Source organism: Bubalus kerabau, chromosome 11, assembly GCF_029407905.1.
Source record: "Bubalus kerabau isolate K-KA32 ecotype Philippines breed swamp buffalo chromosome 11, PCC_UOA_SB_1v2, whole genome shotgun sequence".
Taxonomy (NCBI): domain Eukaryota; kingdom Metazoa; phylum Chordata; class Mammalia; order Artiodactyla; family Bovidae; genus Bubalus; species Bubalus kerabau.
Window position 1 is genome coordinate 52,101,758 of NC_073634.1, and position 20,604 is coordinate 52,122,361.

The 20,604-nt window shown below is 50.6% G+C and overlaps 1 protein-coding gene across 1 annotated transcript; it reads left to right on the plus strand.

The window, feature by feature from the left end:
• The first annotated feature begins 5,487 nt into the window (after window positions 1-5,487).
• SFTPB (surfactant protein B) lies at window positions 5,488-14,537 on the plus strand. Its single transcript, XM_055540339.1, has 10 exons — window positions 5,488-6,058; window positions 6,621-6,748; window positions 7,179-7,250; window positions 7,591-7,716; window positions 9,105-9,257; window positions 9,468-9,557; window positions 12,383-12,566; window positions 12,678-12,838; window positions 13,654-13,734; window positions 14,475-14,537. Exons 1-10 carry the CDS (start codon window positions 5,995-5,997, stop codon window positions 14,535-14,537), a joined length of 1,122 nt encoding a protein of 373 aa, XP_055396314.1. The 5' UTR covers window positions 5,488-5,994.
• The last annotated feature ends 6,067 nt before the right edge of the window (window positions 14,538-20,604 follow it).

The following is a 20,604-nucleotide window of genomic DNA, read 5'->3' on the forward strand; positions in this document are numbered from 1 at the left end:
CAGCAACAAAGACCCAGCACAGCCAAAAGTTAATTAATTAACTAAATGAAAAAAATCAGGAAATCAAAACAATTTGTTACTTAAAAAAAAAAAAGAAGACGTACAGATGGCCAAGAGGCACTTGAAAAGATGTTCAACATCACTAATTATTAAAGAGATGCAAATAAAAACTATGAGCTAGAAGGCAATGGCAACCCACCAGTACTCTTGCCTGGAAAATCCCATGGATGGAGGAGCCTGGTGGGCTGCAGTCCATGGGGTCGCAAAGAGTCAGACACGACTGAAGTGACTTAGCAGCAGCAGCAGCAGCAGCATCACCTTACATCAGCTAGAATGGCTATCACCAAAAAATCCACAAACAATAAATGCCAGAGAGGATGTAGAGAGAAGGACCCCTTATACAGAGTCAGTTCAGTTCAGTCGCTCAGTCATGTCCAACTCTTTGCGACCCCATGAATTGCAGCACACCAGGCCTCCCTGCGGAGAAGGCAATGGAATCCCACTCCAGTACTCTTGCCTGGAAAATCCCATGGATGGAGGAGCCTGGTGGGCTGCAGTCCATGAGGTCTCGAAGAGTCGGACACAACTGAGCGACTTCACTTTCACTTTTCACTTCCATGCATTGGAGAAGGAAATGGCAACCTACTCCAGTGTTCTTGCCTGGAGAATCCCAGGGATGGGGGAGCCTGGTGGGCTGCCATCTATGGGGTCGCACAGAGTCGGACACGACTGAAGTGACTTAGCAGCAGCAGCAGCAGCAGCAGGCCTCCCTGTCCATCACCAACTCTTGGAGTCCACCCACACCCATATCCACTGAGTCGGTGATGCCATCCAACCATCTCATCCTCTATTGTCCCCTTCTTCTCCTGCCCTCAATCTTTCCCAGCATCAGGGTCTTTTCAAATGAGTCAGCTCTTCGCATCAGGTAGCCAAAGTATTGGAGTTTCAGCTTCAACATCAGTCCTTCCAATGAACACCCAGGATTGATCTCCTTTAGGATGGACTGGTTGGATCTCCTTGCAGTCCAAGGGACTCTCAAGAGTCTTCTCCAACACCACAGTTCAAAAACATCAATTCTTCGGCGCTCAGCTTTCTATATAGTCCAACTCTCACATCCATATATGACTACTGGAAAAACCATAGCTTTGACTAGACAGACCTTTGTTGACAAAGTAATGTCTCTGCTTTTTAATATGCTGTCTAAGTTGATCATAACTTTCCTTCCAAGAAGTAGGCGTCTTTTAATTTCATGGCTGCAGTCACCATCTGCAGTGATTTTGGAGCCAAAAAAAAAATAAAGTCAACCACTGTTTCCACTGTTTCCCCATCTATTTGCCATGAAGTGATGGGACCAGATGCCATGATCTTAGTTTTCTGAATGTTGAGTTTTAAGCCAACTACTTCACTCTACTCTTTCAGTTTCATCAAAAGGCTCTTTAGTTCCTCTTCACTTTCTGTCATAAGGGTGGTGTCATCTGCATACCTGAGGTTATTGATATTTCTCCCGGCAATCTTGATTCCAGCTTGTGCTTCTTCCAGCCCAGCATTTCTCATGATGTACTCTGTATATAAGTTAAATAAGCAGGGTGACAATATACAGCCTTGATGTACTCCTTTTCCTATTTGGAACCAGTCTGTTGTTCCATGTCCAGTTCTAACTGTTGCTTCCTGACCTGCTTACAGATTTCTCAAGAGGCAGGTCAGGTGGTCTAGTATTCCCATCTCTTTCAGAATTTTCCACAGTTTATTGTGATCCACACAGTCAAAGGTTTTGGCATAGTCAATAAAGCAGAAATAGATGTTTTTCTGGAACTCTCTTGCATTTTTGATGATCCAGCAGATGTTGGCAATTTGATCTCTGGTTCCTCTGCCTTTTCTAAAACCAGCTTGAACATCTGGAAGTTCATGGTTCACGTATTGCTGAAGCCTGGCTTGGAGAATTTTAAGCATCACTTTACTAGCGTGTGAGATGAGTGCAATTGTGTGGTAGTTTGAGCATTCTTTGGCATTGCCTTTCTTTGGGATTGGAATGGAAACTGACATATTCCAGTCCTGTGGCCACTGAAGAGTTTTCCAAATTTGCTAGCATATTGAGTGCAGCACTTTCACAGCATCATCTTTCAGGATTTGGAATAGCTCAACTGGAATTCCATCACCTCCCCTAGCTTTGTTCGTAGTGATGCTTCCTAAGGCCCACTTGGCTTCTCATTCCAGGATGTCTGGCTCTAGGTGAGTGATCACACCACCATGATTATCTGGGTCATGAATATCTTTTTTGTATAGTTCTTCTGTGTATTCTTGCCCCCTCTTCTTAATATCTTCTGCTTCTGTTAGGTCCATACCATTTCTGTCCTGTATTGAGCCCATCTTAATGGGAATGTAAATTGGTACAGCCACTATGAAGAACAGTATGGATGTTCCTTAAAAAACTAAACATGGACCTTCTGTATGACCCTGCAAGTCCACTCCTGGGCATGTATCTAGAAAAACATGATCCAAAAGGATGCATACACCCTAGTGTTCATTGCAGCACTGTTTACAATAGCCAAGACATAGAATCAGCCTAAATGTCCATCGACAGAGGAATGCATAAAGAAGATGTGATACATGTATACAATGGAATATTACTAAACCATTGAAAAGAATGGAATAATGCCATTTTCAGCAACATGGCTGGACCTAGAGAATGTCATGATGAGTGAAATAAGTCAGAAAAGGAGAAACATTGTATGACATCCCTTAAATGTGGAATCTAAAAAGAAATGATAGAAATGAACTTACTTACAAAATAGAAAGAGACTCACAGACTTAGAGAACAAAGTTGTGGTTTCAGAGTTTGAGTGGGTGGGGATGATAGGGGGAAGGGATAGTTAGGGATTTGGGGATGGTCATGTACACACCACTGATTAAAATGGATAACCAGCAAGGAATTCTGCTCAATGTCGTTTCGCAGCCTAGATGGGAGGGGAGTATAGGGGAGAATGGATTCATGTATTTGTATGGCTGAGTCCCTTTGCTGTTTACCTGAAACTATCACAACCTTGTTTGTTAACTGGCTATTCTTCAATACAAAATAAATAGGTAAAAAAAAAAAAATAGGTGGGTCAGGACAACTAGCTGTACAGCACATCTATGCAGGCTCTCCCTGTAGAAGCCCAATATTATTTTCTTTCTTTTCCTTCTATTTTTTTTGGTTTCTTTTCTCTTTTTAAATTTATTTTACATTGAAGCAGAGTTGATTTACAATGTTGTGTTAATTTCTGCTGTACAATAAAGTGACTCAGTTATATGCATGTGTACATTCTTTTTTATATTGTTTTCCATTACGGTTTATCACAGGATGCTGAAGATAGTCCCCTGTTCTGTACAGTAGGATTCTGTTTTTTATCCATTCTATATATAATAGTTTGCATCTACTAACCCCAAACTGCCCACCCACCCCTCCCTCCTCCCACCCCTGAGAAGTAAAATTTTAATCAGAGATTGAGATGCAGGTAACATCAAAGCAGGAAAAACCAGAGGCCCACCCAGGGACCACGAGGCCAACAATCTCACCCTTGCCCTGGGCCAGAGCAGCTCAGCCAATGACTGGTACTGTGTGTTTATTTTATCCTCTTGGATCACAGCTCTAAAGAGTGTGGTGACCCAGATCTCTCTTTGAGGATTTGGGGGTGAAGGGAGGCTGAAGCAGAAGAAAATAGCTTTATTACTTTGCCAGGCAAATGGGGACACAGTGGGCTCCAGCCTCAAAAACTACGTGTCCTAACTTGGAGAAGTTTTATAGTAATGGTTCATACTCTACATACAATTCATACAATGGTTTATAGTAAAGGGCATGATCAGCTCATGGACTTTCTTCTGATGAGTTTGTGGTGAAGCAGTTGGGAGTCAGCATCATTAATCTTCAGGTCCAACTTATCTGGGGTCTATGTGCTTAGGGGCAGCATACAAGTTAACTTCTCCCACTTGAAGGAGTTTCAGTATCTTTACCTCAAGGTGGTTGTCTGAGACATTTGGTCACCTTGTAAAATGGAAATTCTCTCTGCCCTCCACCCTGCTCCACCCCCAGAAGCTGCCTAGGCCAATTTTATCCTCCTGCCATAGCAATTGGTTTGGAAACATGTGACCTAATTAGAGCCAAATGTAGGCTTCCCTGAGATTAATTCACGAACCCTGGAAGAGACTCCCCTTTGTCTGGAGTTACCATGTCAAGAGGATGTGAGTCCAGAGCAGCAAGCATCCACAGTGCCGAGTTTCAGGACTTAATGAGGCTCAGATTCGTGATGTCTCATTGCAGACAGAATTCAGTGAGAGACGAAGTGAAAGCTAAGAAGTGGATTTATTTAGAGAGAAACACAGTCCACAGATAGAGCATGGGCTATCTCAGAAGGTGAGAGTGGCTCTTTGAGGATTTGATGGGAGCCATGGAAACACTATCCAGAAAACCCCCCCCAGAACACACAGCATTGTGTTCAGCATGATGGATCTGAGACAATGCCATGTGTCCAACCCCAGGTCCCATTCCCCTGGGCGCCCGGGAGCCTGGGGTCTCCCAGCCTTCCCACCATTAAATGGGACAGTGTGATGGAGTCCTGGCCCATGAACTGGGAGCAGAAATGAAGGCTACTCTTGGGCCTGATCCTCAACTCCCCACCCATCTTTCTGCCGTCCAGATACAGAGGAACCAGGGGAGGACCCCAAGGCCTGGGGAATAGCAGAACAAGAGGAAGGATGGGCCTGGGTCCCAGAGTGACTGCATGAACCTGAGCCTCCCCGCTGAACCAGCCTGCCCTGCAGTGTGCTGTGAGCAAGAAGGCAATTAGACACCCTGACCAACACCCCGGAAGCAGCCCCCACCCTCTGCGGCTAGGGCAGTCCTGAGTGTGCCCAGGGCAGCTCCTCTGTTAAACACTCACCAGTCCCACCTTCTTGGGAGGAATGCAAATCGTAAGGACCCATCTTTGTCACATGTTTACACACACTCTTGGTTGACTCCCATGATAGCAACCATTTGTCATACTGATGAGGGCTTGAGGCCAACAGAAACTGCCTGAACCCCTGTGTGACCTTGAGAGATGTTCGGCTATCCTGAGTCCAGTGGTACTGATTCCCACCTCCTGAGCCAGAAGTAGCACCCGTGATCCTCTGCTGGAGAGGGCACCCCAGGACTCAGCCACATTGGTGGCCACAGTGGTGGCCACGAGCCAGCGCCTGACTCCCTGCTCTCACCCTTTGTGTCTGCCCCTCCTGGGTGGTCAGCTTATTCTTGTATGTGCGCTGCCCAGGGGGGCCTGACCAGGCAACTGCAAAGGACAGTTTCTTCCCCCTGAGCTGCCAAGCTGTGCCCCTGTCTCAGATACTTGGGACACTTGGGTTTTTTTTTTTTTTTCTCTTTGCTTCATGTAAACGCTCTTCTGAGCGATGCCGGCCATGTTCTCAGAGAAGCAGAGGAGTTTTCTGGAGGAAAGAATAAGGAGAGGGTCGTGGTAGGTGGTCATCTCCAGGCTCGCCCCTCCAGGGCTTGCCCCTGGTCAAGAGCCAGGCAGGAAGCTCTTAAGAGTCATTGCTCAAGAGTAGAGGAGGCCAGAGAGGCCCCGGGGAGAGAAGGGAGGGGAGTCACCCCTGCTACTCTGGTCCTGTCTCAGTTCCCCTTCCGTAACCCAGGGAGATGGGATTGGATGTGAAGGATCAAGAGCCCCCAGGTTGGAGGGAGTCCAGGCCCCTGAGAGGAAGAATGTGTGTTTGGGGGTGGGAGGGCGGCAAAGGGAGCAGGGAAGGTCATTGGGCAGGATATGGCAGGGTGGGGGTGGCCAGGGGGGCAGGCAGGAGTGTCACTGCTGGGAAGAGGTGGGGATCAAAGCATCTGGAGGGCTCTCTAGGGCAAAGACAAACACTGAGGTCATTGCTGCTCCCACAGAGTCCTGCCCCCACAACCCCAGCCCCCAGCTATAAGGGCCCCCGCCCCAAGCAGGGTGTCCAGGCTGTGGAGGTGCCATGGCCAAGTCACACCTGCTGCCATGGCTGCTGCTCCTGCCCATACTCTGTGGTCCGGGCACTGGTGAGTCCCCCCAGCCTCCCCTTGCTTCCCCACCCTCCAGGCCTAGGTGTGGAGGGGGCATTGCAAACTGCTCCACCATTCGCTGAGCCCTGGTTCTGTCCCAAGCATTATCCTTAGTCTGGACATTATCCTCATTTTAAAGAAGACGGAGCCTTGACTCAGAGACTCTAGGGCTTGTCCAAGGTCACACAGCTGGTGGGCACTAGAGCAGGTAGAGAGCTTCCTAGGTGATGTTATAGTAAAGAACCCACCTGCCAGTGTAGGAGATGCAAGAGACATGGGTTCGATCTCTGGGTCAGGAAGATCTCCTGAGGAAGGGCATGGCAACCCACTCCAGCACCCCAGGGACAGAGAAGCCTGGGGGGTTACAGTTCAAAGTGTCTCAAAGAGTTGGACACGACTGAAGCAACTTAGCATACACACACAGAGCAGAAGCCAGAGCTGTCTGACTCTAGCAGGTTTAAGAGCCATGCATCCCAGTAAAATTAGGTGTGGAGTTTGGGGGAGGCCAGTGCACCAGGTGTGGCATGGATCCCAAGGTTGCTCTGGCTTCAAACAGCAGCTGCTGCGACCACCTACTCCCTGGCCTGTGCCCAGGGCCCCGAGTTCTGGTGTCAAAGTCTGGAGCAAGCATTGCAGTGCAGAGCCCTAGGGCACTGCCTGCAGGAAGTCTGGGGACATGTGGAAGCCGTGAGTACTACCCAAGGATGTAGGGAGACAAAAGGGCTCAGGGTAAAGGGTCCTGGGTAGACTCTGGATGTGCCTGATGGATTGGAGCCCCTGTAGGGGATAGGATGGGATGGAGTGGAATGGGATAGAATATGATGGATGGGGGGGGGGGTGGGATGAATGGGATGGGATGGATGGGGTGAGATGGGATGGGATGGGATGAGATGGATGGGATAAATGAGATTGGATGGGATGGGGTGATATGGGATGGATGGGGTAGGATGAGTGGGATGGAATGAATGGAATGGACAGGGTGGGATGGGATGGGATGAATGGGATGGGGTGGGATCATGGACACTTGCCTGTGTCTTGGAGTGCCCTGTCAGCCTTAGCCACCTGAGCTGGGAGCATGCCCCCCATCATGTGCTCCACCCTGGGGCCCTCTCCTCAGGATGACCTGTGCCAGGAATGTGAGAATATCTCCCGCATCCTCACCAAGATGGCCAAGGAGGCCATTTTCCAGGTAATGAGGCCCATACCCTGAATTGAAGCTTGGAGGTTAAGAGATGGAAGAAGAGGTGAGCCTTTTAAAGGAGCATCTCCAGGCTGGGGGTGATGCCTGGGTTTACCAGGGGTCTCCTGGTCGAGAGAGGGCTCTGGGAGTGATCTCAGCATCACAGTCTTTCCCAAGGGGAGCTACCCTTCCTGTGCCCAACCACACAGCTCCTTTAGCACCCTCCCAACTCCAGGGCCCTGGGCAAAGGCGACCAGTCAGCTGGGCAGTGGCCCCATGTCCAGGGGCTCACTTGGGGCAGACCTCAGAGAGGCCAGGCTAACAGTCTTCTCTCTGGCCTGCCTCCCAGGACACAGTGCGCAAATTTCTGGAGCAGGAGTGCGATGTCCTTCCGCTGAAACTCTTGGTGCCCCTGTGTCGCCACCTGCTGGACACCTACTTCCCTCTGATCATTGACCACTTCCAGAGCCAGATGGTGAGGCCTGCCCTCCTAGCCTCCAGGCTGCCTCCCTCACAGCTTCCATGCCTGCCCTTTCTCAGAGTTACCCCCACATGTTACCCCAGCACACACACACACACACACACACACACAAACACACACATGCACACGCGCGCGCGCATCCTACCCACACCCAGTCCAGGAAACTCAGTGCCCCTCAGCTGGTGCCCAGATCACAGCCCCACCCACTAAGCTGTACACAGTGGGTCTGCACACTTGCAAACACCTACACACACCCTCACGCTCTTCATACAAACATACACTGGGTCACAAATCCATACTACAGACACACAGTCTCAGGTAAAACTCACAGCATCCCACAAGAATAACAAATTCTACTTTGTGCTAACTCTGAGTAGGCTCCAAGCTTTAAGTCCTTAAAATACTGTAATTAAAGGAAACTTCCAACAACTGCTTCAGAGAAGTTAACACCCAAGAATGTGTGTCCTTAGTCACCCAGCTGTGTCCGACTCTTTGCGACCCTGTGGGCTGTAGCTCACCAGGCTCCTCTGTCCACGGAATTTCCTAGGCAAGAATACTAGAGTGAGTTGCCATTCCCTTCTCCAGGGGAACTTCTTGACCCGGGTATCAAATCCCAGTCTCCTGCATTGCAGGTGAATTCTTTACCACTGAGCCACCAGGGAAGCCTTGGTGGCTCCAGTGGTAAAGAATCTTCCTGCCAATGTGGGAGATGCAAGAGACACAGGTTCGATCCCTGGGTCAGGAAGATCCCCTGGAGTAGTTAACGGCAACAAACTCCAGTATTCTTGCCTGGAAAATTCCATGGACAGAGGAGCCTGGAGGGGTACAGTCAGTCCCATGGATATGACTGAACACATAAATACCCAAAAATACACAGATAATAATTGGTCAAGCTTTGATTTTGACCTCTGTCCTTTGAATCCACAATTCACATTCTTGATTAAGGAAAGGCAGCGCCCATGTGGTTTAATATGTGGGTCTAAAGGCTTATTACAGAAAATGCAAAAGGAATAACAATTTGCCTAATAAAATTTGAGTTTCTCCTCCAGAAAAAAATAACAAAAACCCACATCATCTGCACACTCACGCAAAAGACACAGTCTCATGTACTTAAACTCATTCATTCTCACAAACATCCATACTCACACTCATTCACACACACCCACAGACAAGTGCCCCAAAGCCCCCACATGACCTCCCTCTCTGCCTTTGGTCTCCCCCATCCCCTCCACAGAATCTTAAACCACAACCCCAAACCAGCCTGCTCCCCTCATTTCAGGCCAAAGACAGTGGCCTGGTCTCTGAATCCTTGAGCCAGACTGAGCAGGAGTGGGGCTCCCTCCCCCACCCTAACCACCCCCTCACCCTGTGTTGTGCCCTAGAACCTGAAGTTCATCTGTCAGTACATGGGTCTATGCAAGCCCAGGCACCCAGAGCCAGGGAAGGGGCCAGAGCCATGGGGCCCTCTGCTGGACAAGCTGGCCCTCCCCCTGCTGCCAGGGGTCCCCCAGGCCAAGCCTGGGCCTCAGACACAGGTGAGGTGGGGATCCAGAGCCCCAGGGCCAGAGCCAAGGCTCTGGAGGCCGGGAGCACTTGACCTGGGGGGGCAGAGCCGGGAAGGGCACCAGCAAATACAGACAGGGCCTAAGGCGCGAGCAGGAGGAGAGGAGAAGGAGGCGAGGCTGGTGAGCAGAGTCCGGGCGAGCCTGCTGTCCAGCCTGCCTCCAGCGTGATTCTTCCACCAGGACCTCTCTGAGCAGCGGTTCCCCATTCCCATCCCCTACTGCTGGCTCTGCCGGACTCTGATCAAACGGATCCAGGCTGTGATTCCCAAGGTGAGTCGTCCAGGCCACAGGGCTCCCCACTGCTCCACCCCCCCATCCATCCTCAGAGGTTAGGAGGGGGCCATTTGTGCATTGTTCCTACCCGAGGCACCCTGCCCTCGGGCTGGGCCTCTAAGTGCCAGGACTAGAGCTTCTTCAACAATTGTGAAGCCCTCACTGTGTGCCAGGCACTATGCGTGTGTTCTCAGTCACTCAGTCGTGTCCGCCTCTTTGCGACTCCATGGACTGTAGCCCACCAGGCTCTTCTGTCTATGGAATTCTCTGGACAAGAATACTGGAGTGGGTTGCCATTCCCTTCTCCAGGGGATCTTCCTGACCTAGGGATTGAATCTGCATCTCTTAGGTCTCCTGCATTGACAGGCAGATTCTTTACCTCTGTGCCACCAGGGAAGCCCTCTAGGCACTATGCCGGGTGTCAAAATACAGAAAAGAATCTCAGTTGTCTTTGTGGAAATGGTGCTTTCAAGTTTTCTATTCAGCCTGAGGGCTGGAATACTTATGTAGCAGAAACAAAGTGAAACATTGTTCCAGTAAAATCTATACCAAATTGCTGGGAAAGAAAGAAAAATAGAGAGAGAAATAAAGAGGGAGAGAGAAAGGAAGGAAGGAAAAAGAGACAGAGAAAGAAAGGGAGAGAAAGAGAAAGGAAGAAAGGAAGAGAGAGGAAAAGGGGGGAAGGAAGAGGGCAAGAAAAGGTGCTTTCATTTTACAAAAGAAAAATTAGATGGACACCCCATCCCTGCCCACCCTGAACATGGAGTCCTCCAAACTTTGTAGTGACCATCACCCGACGGCCCTGCCTTGAAATGGGGCCCAAGTGAGGAGAGACCTGCCCTGTTGGCCCTTCCAGATGGGGCCAGTATGGCTGCCTGCTCACTGAGGGCGTATCCACCCTCCTGAGTCTGCATTGCGGGGGGAGAGATTTTTTCAGGTAGTGATGAGTTCAGAGCAGAGAATTAAGACAGATGGAAGGAACAGTGACAGGAGAATGGGGGTGGGATGCTTGGTCAGGAAGCGTCCCTGAGGTTAAGTTGAGACCTGGGGAACAACTAGGACCAATGGGCAAAGGGTCTTAAGCAGAATGAGCTTGGGCTGCAGCGCGCAGCCTGCGGGGAGAGATTGAGAAGGGAGCAGAGGGTAGGCCAAGTGAAGGGACACCGGGCTTTGCTCCGCTTCTTCTTTTTTTACAATTTTATTTATTTATTTATTTTTGGCTACACTGGGTCTTTGTTGCTGCACAGGCTTTTCTCTAGCTGCAGGGCTCAGGCTTCTCATTTTGGTGGCTTGCGGAGCACAATTTTTGCAATAGTTGTGGTGCATGGGCTTAGTTGCATGTGGGATCTTCTTGGGGAAGGGAGCGAACCCGTGGCTCCTGGATTCTTTACCACTCAGCCACCAGGAAAGCCCTGGGCTTTCTTCTGAAGGCAGTACACAGCTGTGGAAGGGTTTCAGGCAGGAGGAGCCATGACTGGATTTACACTTTAGCAAGATCTCTCTCCTGGTGTTTGAAGATAGTATCAGGCAGAAGGAAGAGAAGAATGAGAGCAAGGCGAGTCCTTAGGAGACCATGGCAGGGAGCTCGGTAGGCCTGGAACTAGCAGGGGGACTGGGGTCTGTCTGGGAGGTGGGCTCTGCAGGACTTGGTGATGGAGGGGACCAGGGGCGTGAAGACAAGTGGGGAGTCAGCCATGATTCTATGGACTTTGGCTTGAGCGACAGGCTGTTTGGAATGCCCCCCACCCCCCACTGAGATGGGTGGATTTGAGAAGAAACATGTCTGGGCAGAAAAATTAGGACTTCTCTCCTGGCCATGATAAGTTCAAGTTGCCTGTATAACATACAGGAGGAGGCGACAAGCAGGCAGCCTGCCTGATCACTGGCCAGGTCCAGAGATGTCAGTCTGAGAGTCGTGGCTACAGACAAGATTTAAATTCAAGATTTAAATCCAGGGATGTGGGGTGGACCAGGTGGAGGAAGAGGAAAAACCCAGCAAAAGAGCCTGAGGAGGGACAGGCAGGGAGGTGTCCTTGACTGTCCTGATGCTGAGGGGCAGCAGGGCCTTCAGGCAGAAACAGGGCCCAGGCCAGCCTGCCACATACCGGCCCTTCCTTTAAAATTGAGGTATGCTGCTGCTGCTAAGTCGCGTCAGTCATGTCCGACTCTGTGACCCCATAGATGGCAGCCCACCAGGCTCCCCCGTCCCTGGGATTCTCCAGGCAAGAACACTGGAGTGGGTTGCCATTGCCTTCTCCAATGCATGAAAGTGAAAAACCAATTATTTACATGAATTGGCTGAATGAATAAAGGAGTGGAGGAATAAGGGTGCCTGCATTCTGTCTCCTTGCTCTTCAGCAGGGAGGTTGTGTTTGGAATCAAGGGTGGGGTGGGGTGGGGTGGGGGAACTCCTTACTTCCCCATGGGCCTCCTGAAACCAGGGACTTCTTGACTCTGGGAGCCACAGACAGGAGCTTGTCCACCTGTGGGGGAAGCATGGCACCGCCAGGTCAGGAGGGAGAAGACTCGGGTTGGTTCTGCCTCTGCCCCAGGCTGTCATGTGGCCTGAGCAATGTCCACCTCTCTGGAAAACTTTGGAATTTCAACAATTCCAGAGTCTTTGAAGTCAGAATGGGGGTCTGTGGTCTGGTTCTCGCACCAGCGCAGTGACTCTGGACAAGTCCCCTGGACTCCCTGATGTTCAACGTCTACCTGCAAGCAGCGTAGTAATTCTCCAAGGCCTCCAGGGAAGGTCTGCAAAACACCCTGAGCAGGTCTTTCGGGGAAGGTCCCACCGTGTCCTTTCTCGGCCCCCACCCCAGGGTGTTCTGGCCATGACTGTGGCCCAGGTGTGCCACGTGGTCCCCCTGCTGGTGGGCGGCATCTGCCAGTGCCTGGTTGAGCGCTACTCTGTCATCCTCCTGGACACGCTGCTAGGCCACATGCTGCCCCAGCTGGTCTGCGGCCTCGTCCTCCGGTGCTCCAGTGAGGACAGCGCTGGCCCAGGTGAGCCTGCCGCCCCAGCCCCTGCCCATCACCCGCTCCCATCCCCTCCCCTTCTCAGGTCCATCTGCACTGCCCCAGTGAGAACAGGAATGCGGCTGTTTTTCTCTCTAGCCCTCCCTGCCCTGGGGTCCCTGCCTGGAGAATGGCTGCCACAAGACTCTGACTGCCAGCTCTGCATGTTTGTGACCACCCAGGCAGGGAACAGTAGTGAGCAGGCCATGCCACAGGCAATGCGCCAGGCCTGCCTGGGTACCTGGCTGGACAGGCAAAAGGTGAGGGGCAGGCGTGCAGTGGGGCTTGGGACCCAGGGGCTGCCTGAGGTGGAGGGTTGGGTCCAAGACAGGTTTCCCAGACAGAGACACACAGAGTGGGCTGGACCTCTGCCCTTAAGGTGCTCAGACGCAGACAGGACGCAGGACAAACAATGACTTCATTGTAACTTAGGGCAAAAGGTCAGGAGACGTCTCTGGCCCAGGGGCATGGGCTCAGGAGGACGAGCAGGCCTCCATCATGGACCTGGAGAGAGGCCCGGTCATCTGCCAGGAGATGAGTAATGCCGGGCCAGCTGAGCAAGAGAAGGCCTGGCCTCCTCTCCAGGTCCCAGTCCTGTCCCTGCCCCGGGGCTCCTCCCAGTGTGACTCAGTGGGGACCAAGCCACCGGCAGGAGAGGCCTGGGCCTGGGGTCCCAGAGCCCTGGTGTTCTCTGAGAGTGGGTGACACGCCTGCTGACTCTTGGAGAAGGCCGGTTTCAGCACAGGGCTCCCCTCATCAGATCTCTAGGACCAGATGAACTTCAGGGTGGCTTCCAGAGCTGAAATGGAGTGGGGAGGGAAGGATGGGGCCAAGATTTTGCCCCTCAGTCTCCATCTCTGAGGTCCCTGGTTTTCCTGAAGGAAACCCCCATTTCCACCCAGCGGCTTGTTCAGTCTTACAGCCAGAGCTGCTCACTGGGGGCTGAGGGCTGGACCTACACCAGGCCCAGGGAGCTCTGAGAGGATCCACATAAGTGGGGAAGCCAGATGTTAAGGCAGGAGGGCCCTGCCCCAGGCCTGGGTCCACCCAGCCCTGTATCTGTCTCCTCCCTCAGTGTGAGCGGTTTGTGGAAGAGCACGCGCCCCGGCTGCAGACTCTGGTGTCCAGTGGCTGGGATGCCCACATGGCCTGCCAGGTATGCTCACCCCTGCCAGCTGGTTCCAGGACTTGGTTTCAGTCCCCAGGGTCCTCCCCCACCCCCGCCCCAGTCCATAGTTCTCAATGCAGGGCAGCCCCCGGAGTGCCGGCCCACATGCTGCCTGGACCCAACCCTCCACCTTGGGAGGTGTCCTCCTATAAAGACAAGGCAGTCTCAGAGAAGTCAAGAAAAAGCCACAGAAGGGAGGAGTATGGGAAGGAAGGGGCTTCCCAGATGGTGCTACTGGTAAAGAACCTGCCTGCCAATGCAGGAGATCTGGGTTCAATCCCTGGATTGGGAAGATGCCCTGGAGAAGGGAATGGCAACCCACTCCAGTATTCTTGCCTGAAGAATCCCATGGACAGAGGAGTTTGGCGGGCTCCAGTCCAGAGGGTTGCAAAGAGTCAAACAGGACTGAAGGGACTGAGTGTATGGGAAGCGGGGACAGCTTTAACGAGTGTGGTTTGATGTGTTTTTGGGGATGGGGGTTGTTCACTGAGCAGTGTGTGCTTAGTGGGGGTGGGGGCGGGTACATATTGTGTGTCCTCCTCTGGCTCCACACCCTGAAGTCCTGCGGCCTGGAGGGTGTGGCCTGAGGGATCCAGAGGTCACACCAAGAGCTCGCCAGGTGGCAGGTGAAGTGAGAGCTGCCCCTGGGGTGGGGGAGCCTCCCCAACCTCTTAGAGCTGGGAATCAGGGGTGCAAGGCCTCAGAGCCCTAATAGTGTCCCATGGCAGGCCCTAGGGACATGTGCGGCTCCGTTCAGTCCTCTCCAGTGTGTCCACAGCCCCCACTTCTGATGAGAACGCACGGCCATGGCAGGTGAGTCCAGACTCCCATTGACGGAAGGGGGGGACGGCCCTGCCCCCATTGGGAGGCGGGCCTCTTCTGTCCCCAAGCAGGAAGAGGCAGCCTCCGATCTTCCATCCTCCTCCTCCTCCTCACAGGCTGAACTCAAGGCTCCTGAAGGCACCGGCAGCGCCATCTCGACTGTCCTCTCTCAAACCCACTCACCCCGCTGCCCAGAATGGCCTTCAGTGCCAGACGCAGCTACCGGCTTGCTGGCCCTCCCCCAGCCCAGAGGGGAGCTTCCGCGCCCGACCATGGCTTTCCCCTCACAGACCACCCTCTGCACTCACTGATCCTCAGTACAAAATGTGCTTGCACCAAGCCCTGCCTTTCCTGAAACTCAGGGGACACCAGACATTGTTCCCCAAAGACTCCAGGAACTCCTCCATCGCCTGACTCCTCCTACCTGAGACTCCTCCCTCTCTCCCTCAATGCCACTGGGTCAGAGGTGACCCCTTAGGACAGAGGGGCGGGTCAGAGGCAGCCTCCATGCCAGGTGCCTCCGGAAAGGGAAGTGCCCCTGAGAACAGACCCAGCAACTTCACAGTTCTGTCCAGAGCAAGACCCCCAACATGAAGGTCATGTATTCATCTCTTTTCACTCATTTTTTTACAATGCAATGAGTACCTGTGACCAGGCCACATTCTCAGAGCAAGGGCTAGAGGTGTGAATAAAACAGTGAGCCCCACCCCCCACCCTCCTGGAGCTCACGCCCCGGGGCCCATCTGTGGGTGGAGAGGGGTCCAGCCTGCTCCAGAGACCCTTGAGAATCACGAGCCCCTGGGGGAGGTAGTGGGGAGGAAGTGTCTGTGACAAATTCAGACCCTCCCTGCAGGGACACGTTTAGTGTCATCCCTCCCCGTTGATGGCAGCTGCGGGGGCCAGGGGGTGGGGACGGGGGTCAGGGAGCTGCCAGAAAGAGCTGTGCCTTCCGGCCCTACTGAAACAGGAAGAGGAGTGGTTGGCACAGAAGGCCTGGGCTCTGGTCTGAACTCTGCCATCCCCTGGCCGTGGGTCCCCAGCCAAGACACACCACCTCTCTCTGGCCCTCACTCTTCTCAACGACAAAGGCGGAGCTGGGAGAGGTGGTCTTCAGGACTCTCCATATGACAAGACCCCACCTCTGGCTCCCTGCCCTGCCCACACTGAGAAGAAGCATGGGCTTCATTCCCATGCCCCCCTTCCCCATCTCCTTTCTCCAAAGGCTCTGAGGCTGGTGGGCCACAGGCCTGCAGATTGTGCCTTCGGTCCTGGGTCAGCCTGGTATGTCTTATCTCTAACCACAGCCTGGAACCAGAGGCACTTCCGTCCACTTTGGGGGTGAGGGGTGGCCAAGGCCTCGTCTTCTGGACAAGGAAGGCAGACGGGGCTTCCGGCCCAGGGCCACCTGCACATCCCACCAGAGCCAGCCCAACTCTCACCACCCCCAGCACTGGGCTGAGGGGACCTTGTCATGGGCTCCCAGTCCTTCTCCAAGTCCTGGCATCAAGAGGGAGAATCCTGTGCTGGCATCACTCCCATCTCCATGTGCATGAGATGCTAACTTTTACAATCACTCTGCTAACGCTTTCACAAAATTAAGAATTCAGAAGAATAAAAGTGGGAACAGAAAGTCCCAGAAAAGACAGACACGTGAAATCCTTAAACTTTTTTCAAACATCAGGAAATCCCTGGTGTGGTCTAAAGTGGGCACAGCGGGGCTCAATCCTGGTGGAAGGTGATTGAGCACGTTTGTATGTGAATGTTTTCCTGTTGCTTTTTGTTAAGACATAAAAGGGGGTTTTATTTTATCTTTTTGTACAGTTGTTGTTCAGTCGTGTGTGACTCTTTGCAACCCCATGGACTGCAGCACTGTTGAACTTCCAACTTCTGTTAGAAAATGTGAGGGTGGCTTGATTTCCTGCTGTGATTTATCTCCTCAAAGCCCGCTTGGGGCTGGGCACACTGAGGATTGGTTCCCAGGTAATACAGCGCCCGTAACGATGCCAACAAAGTGCCATCTCCTTGTCCTGAAAGGAAACACACTGCCCTTTAAGATGCTGCGGAAGCCGCAGGCCCTCCCTGAAGGTAGGCCAGTCTGGGGGCTGCCTCACTCTGCTCTGTGTTGGTGAAAGAGATGCCCATGTCGCCTCTTCCTCCTGTCACTGCTTCCAGCCTGATCCCTACCTGTGACCCTGCCCCCACCAAAGAGTCATTCATTGAGATGAGTTAGGGTGCCCCAAACTCAAAATATACTCTGCAAAATTAATCTTCAGCATCACAAACCTAAATGCCTGAAAGTGTCCCTTCACTTATAAAAGAACTTTTGTCATTATATTTCCTATCATAAAAGAACTACACATGTTTGGAAAGGATCCTGATGCTGGGAAAGGGCAAGAGGACAGAAGGGGACAACAGAGAATGAGAAGGTTGGATGGCATCACTGATTCAACAGACATGAGTCTGAGCAAACTCAGGGATATAGTGAAGGACAGGGAAGCCTGGTGTGCTGCAGTTCATGGGGACACAAAGAGTCGGACACGACTTAGCGACTGAACAACAATAACCACAAGTTTATTGTAGAAAATTCAGAAACTGCAGATGAAAAAAGAGTAGAAATCACCCACAATCCTACCAGTCCCAGGAGACAGCTATAGCAGATGGAGACTTTGCCCCTGAACTACAGACTTTTTCAGTCCATCTGGCTACACTTTGGCTCTACCCTGAATGGCTTCACTGTTCAAGCAGGGAAAGCTTATTATACAACCTGGTGTTGGGGCAGGGATGATAGACACAAACCCTTGGCCTCAGAATTTGAAGTTTTAAAGAAGTTTTTTTGTAAATCTATAGCAGACTTTTGTCTTGAATGCCATCACTTCAATTACAAGCTCAAGCTCTCTGAGACAAAGAGCATTCTACATTTTGAAAAAAGCTTGGTTGGGAAGATGAAGATCTACAGCCTGGAGGAGAGGAGGCATTAACTGTTAACCCTGAAAGCAAGCATAAGAGTGAGCTCCTGATAGCCGAAGGAGGTTTCATTCAAAAGGTCAGGAACTGGGACTTCCCTGGTGGCCCAGTGGTTAATAATCTGCCTTGCAATTCAGGGGATGCAGGTTCAATCCCTGGTCAGGGAACTAAGATCCCACATGCCATGGAGCAACTAAGCCTGTACACTGCAGCTACTGAGCCCACACACTCTGGAGCCCATGTGCCACGACGAAAGATCCCACATGATGCAATGAAAATCCCACGTGCCACAACTAAGACCCAATGCAGCCAAATAAATAAATGTTAAAAAAAAAAAAAAAAGATCAGGAGCTGATCAGCTCTTGGAGGACAGAATTGGCAGGAAGAGGCTATATCTGAGATGCAGGAGTCCCTGAGATGTGTTCAGCACCCTGCACACCCAAAAGAAGGTGGGAAGGAGAAGCCCCAGGAGGGGATAGGGGCCCAGTGCATGGGGGGCTTGTTCTTCAGTTGCCAGGGTATGGCCTGAGGAGGACACAGCAGAGTGGACTCTAGGAGGGACCTAGGTAGGAGGGCTTGGGGGCCGCCTCAGAGGGAGCCCCTCAGTCAGTCAGTTCAGTTTAGTCGCTCAGTCATGTCTGACTCTTTGCAACCACATGAACTGTAGCATGCCAGGCTTCCCTGTCCATCACCAACTCCAACACATTGCTGCTAATTGCTCCATGCCTTTTTTTTTTTATAAAACCTTTTTGTTTTTTAAAGCAACTATTACCAACAATGTTGTGAAGAATAAAAATCCTGGCAGTAACATCTTTGTTTACCAGTCCAATTATTTCCTTAGAATCAATTCCAACTCCAGGAGCCTGCTCAAATTTATGAGGTGATGCCATCCAACCATCTCATCCTCTGTTGCCCCATTCTCCTCCTGCCTTCAGTCTTTCCCAGGATCAGGGTCTTTTCCAACGAATTGGCTCTTCACATCAGGTGGCCAGAGTATTGGAGTTTCAGCTTCAGCATCAGTCCTTCCAATGAATATTCAGGACTGATTTCCTTAAGGATGGACTGGCTTGATCTCCTTGCAGTCCAAGGGACTCTAAAGAGTCTTATCCAACACCACCGTTCAAAAGCATTAATTCTTCAGTGCATACTTTTCTTTATGGTCCAACACTTACATCCATACATGATTACTGGAAAAACCATAGCTTTGACTAGACGGTCCTTTATCAGCAAAGTAATGTCTTTGCTTTTTAATATGCTGTCTAGGTTGGTCATAACTTTTCTTCCAAGGAGCAAGTGTCTTTTAATATCATGGCTGTGGTCATCATCTGCAGTGATTTTGGAGCCCAAGAAAATAAAGTCTGTCATTGTTTCCATTGTTTCCCCACCTATTTGCCATGAAGTGACGGGGCAGATGCCATCATCTTTGACTTGATACAGAAGAGCAGCACACCCCACAGCCCAGAGGCCATCAGGATGGGCTCTATGCTTTTTTCCTAACAAGATGGATGGGCTCACAAGAGCCCACCGTTGGCGACGAAGCAGTGAATGTTTCACGGACCTGGAGAGGATTAGAAGTCATACTTGTGCGGCCAACACGAGATAGCAAAGATAGGCAAGATGAGTGACACTTGGGGGAGGGGACCTGGAGGGCCCAGGAGAGCACAGTTGCCAACATTTCTCCTCAAGACAGTGTAATCTGTCAACCAATCTCGGGGAAAACAAAAGGAGGGCTCAGTGGGTAGTCACCCAAGATGAGCTGGCTGCATTTTAAACAAGAATGGACTGAGTTGTTTTCAAATAGAAATATTAAGTATGAGGAATTTACAAGCCAAAACGAGTTCAGTTATAGAGAAATAAAGACAATTATGGTTATGTCCCCCTGCTTAATAACTGAAGTTTTAAATCTATAACACAATCATTGTAACATTTATAACATATTATTCCAAACCTTTCTCCACACGTGCAGAGATAGATATAACAGATTTACAAATATGGGAATACCCTATACACAGTGTTTTGTAAACTGCTTTGTTCATTTAAAATAATCTTTCCTATAAAATTAACAACAAAGACCTACTATATAGTACAGGGAACTATATTCAATATCTTATAACCTAGAATGGAAATATGAAAGAGTATATATATATGTGTGTGTGTGTGAAACTAACACAACATTGTAAATCAACCATACATCAATCAAGGAAAGTAAACAATTTTTTAAATTAAAAAAAAAATCTTTTCATGTTAATAAATATAGATACATATCATCACTGCTCCATGCTTTTTTTGACAAAAACTCCTTGTTTTTTAAAACAACTATTATCAGCAATGTTGTGAAGAATAAAAATTCTGGCAGTAATATCTTTGTTTACCAGTCCAATTACTTCCTTAGAATCAATGCCAAGACATGAAATTCTGGGGACAAAAACCATGTACATCTTTACTTCTAATATAGTCTGTATTATCAGTCTGGCTCTGTGCCAGCCATACCAATTTCTGCCTCAACAGTAAACGAGTGCTTTTTTCCACTCTCATCAACCCTGAATATTAGCAATCTTTCAAATCTTTGCTAAAGTTTGAAAGACCTCTAGTTATTCTAATTTGCATTTCTTTGGTTACTAAGTAAACTATTTTTAGCACGTTTTTTGGCTATTTATATTTCATCTTTCATGAAATGCCTATTTGGGTTTTTGGCCTGATTTTCTTTTTTTTTTAATTAATTGATTAATTTTTGGCTGCGCTGGGTCTTCGTTGATTCCACTTGCTTTCTCCAGTTGCTGTGAGCAGGGGCTACTCTTTGTTGTGTGCACAGGCTGCTCATTGTGGTGGCTTCTCTTGTTCCAGAGCACAGGGCTTCAGTAGTTGTGGCTCATGGGCTCTAGAGCGCAGGCTCAGTGGTTGTGGTGCACAGGCTTAGTAGCTCTGTGACATGTGGGATCTTCCCAGACCAGGGATCAAACCCATGTCCCCTATATGGCAAGTGGACTCTCATCCACCGTGCCACCAGGGAAGTCCCTTGCCTGATTTTACACTGGGATGTTCTTTTTATTGTCTTGCCAGTAAAAATATATC

What these genes read in the sequence shown, in the direction of transcription:
- SFTPB (XM_055540339.1), top strand. Translation starts at nt 5,995, where the DNA reads ATGGCCAAGTCACACCTGCTGCCATGGCTGCTGCTCCTGCCCATACTC. An exon ending in ACTCTGTGGTCCGGGCACTG is followed by an intron (nt 6,059 to 6,620) that starts GTGAGTCCCCCC and finishes TTCAAACAGCAG; the next exon opens with CTGCTGCGACCACCTACTCC. An exon ending in TCTGGGGACATGTGGAAGCC is followed by an intron (nt 6,749 to 7,178) that starts GTGAGTACTACC and finishes CCCTCTCCTCAG; the next exon opens with GATGACCTGTGCCAGGAATG.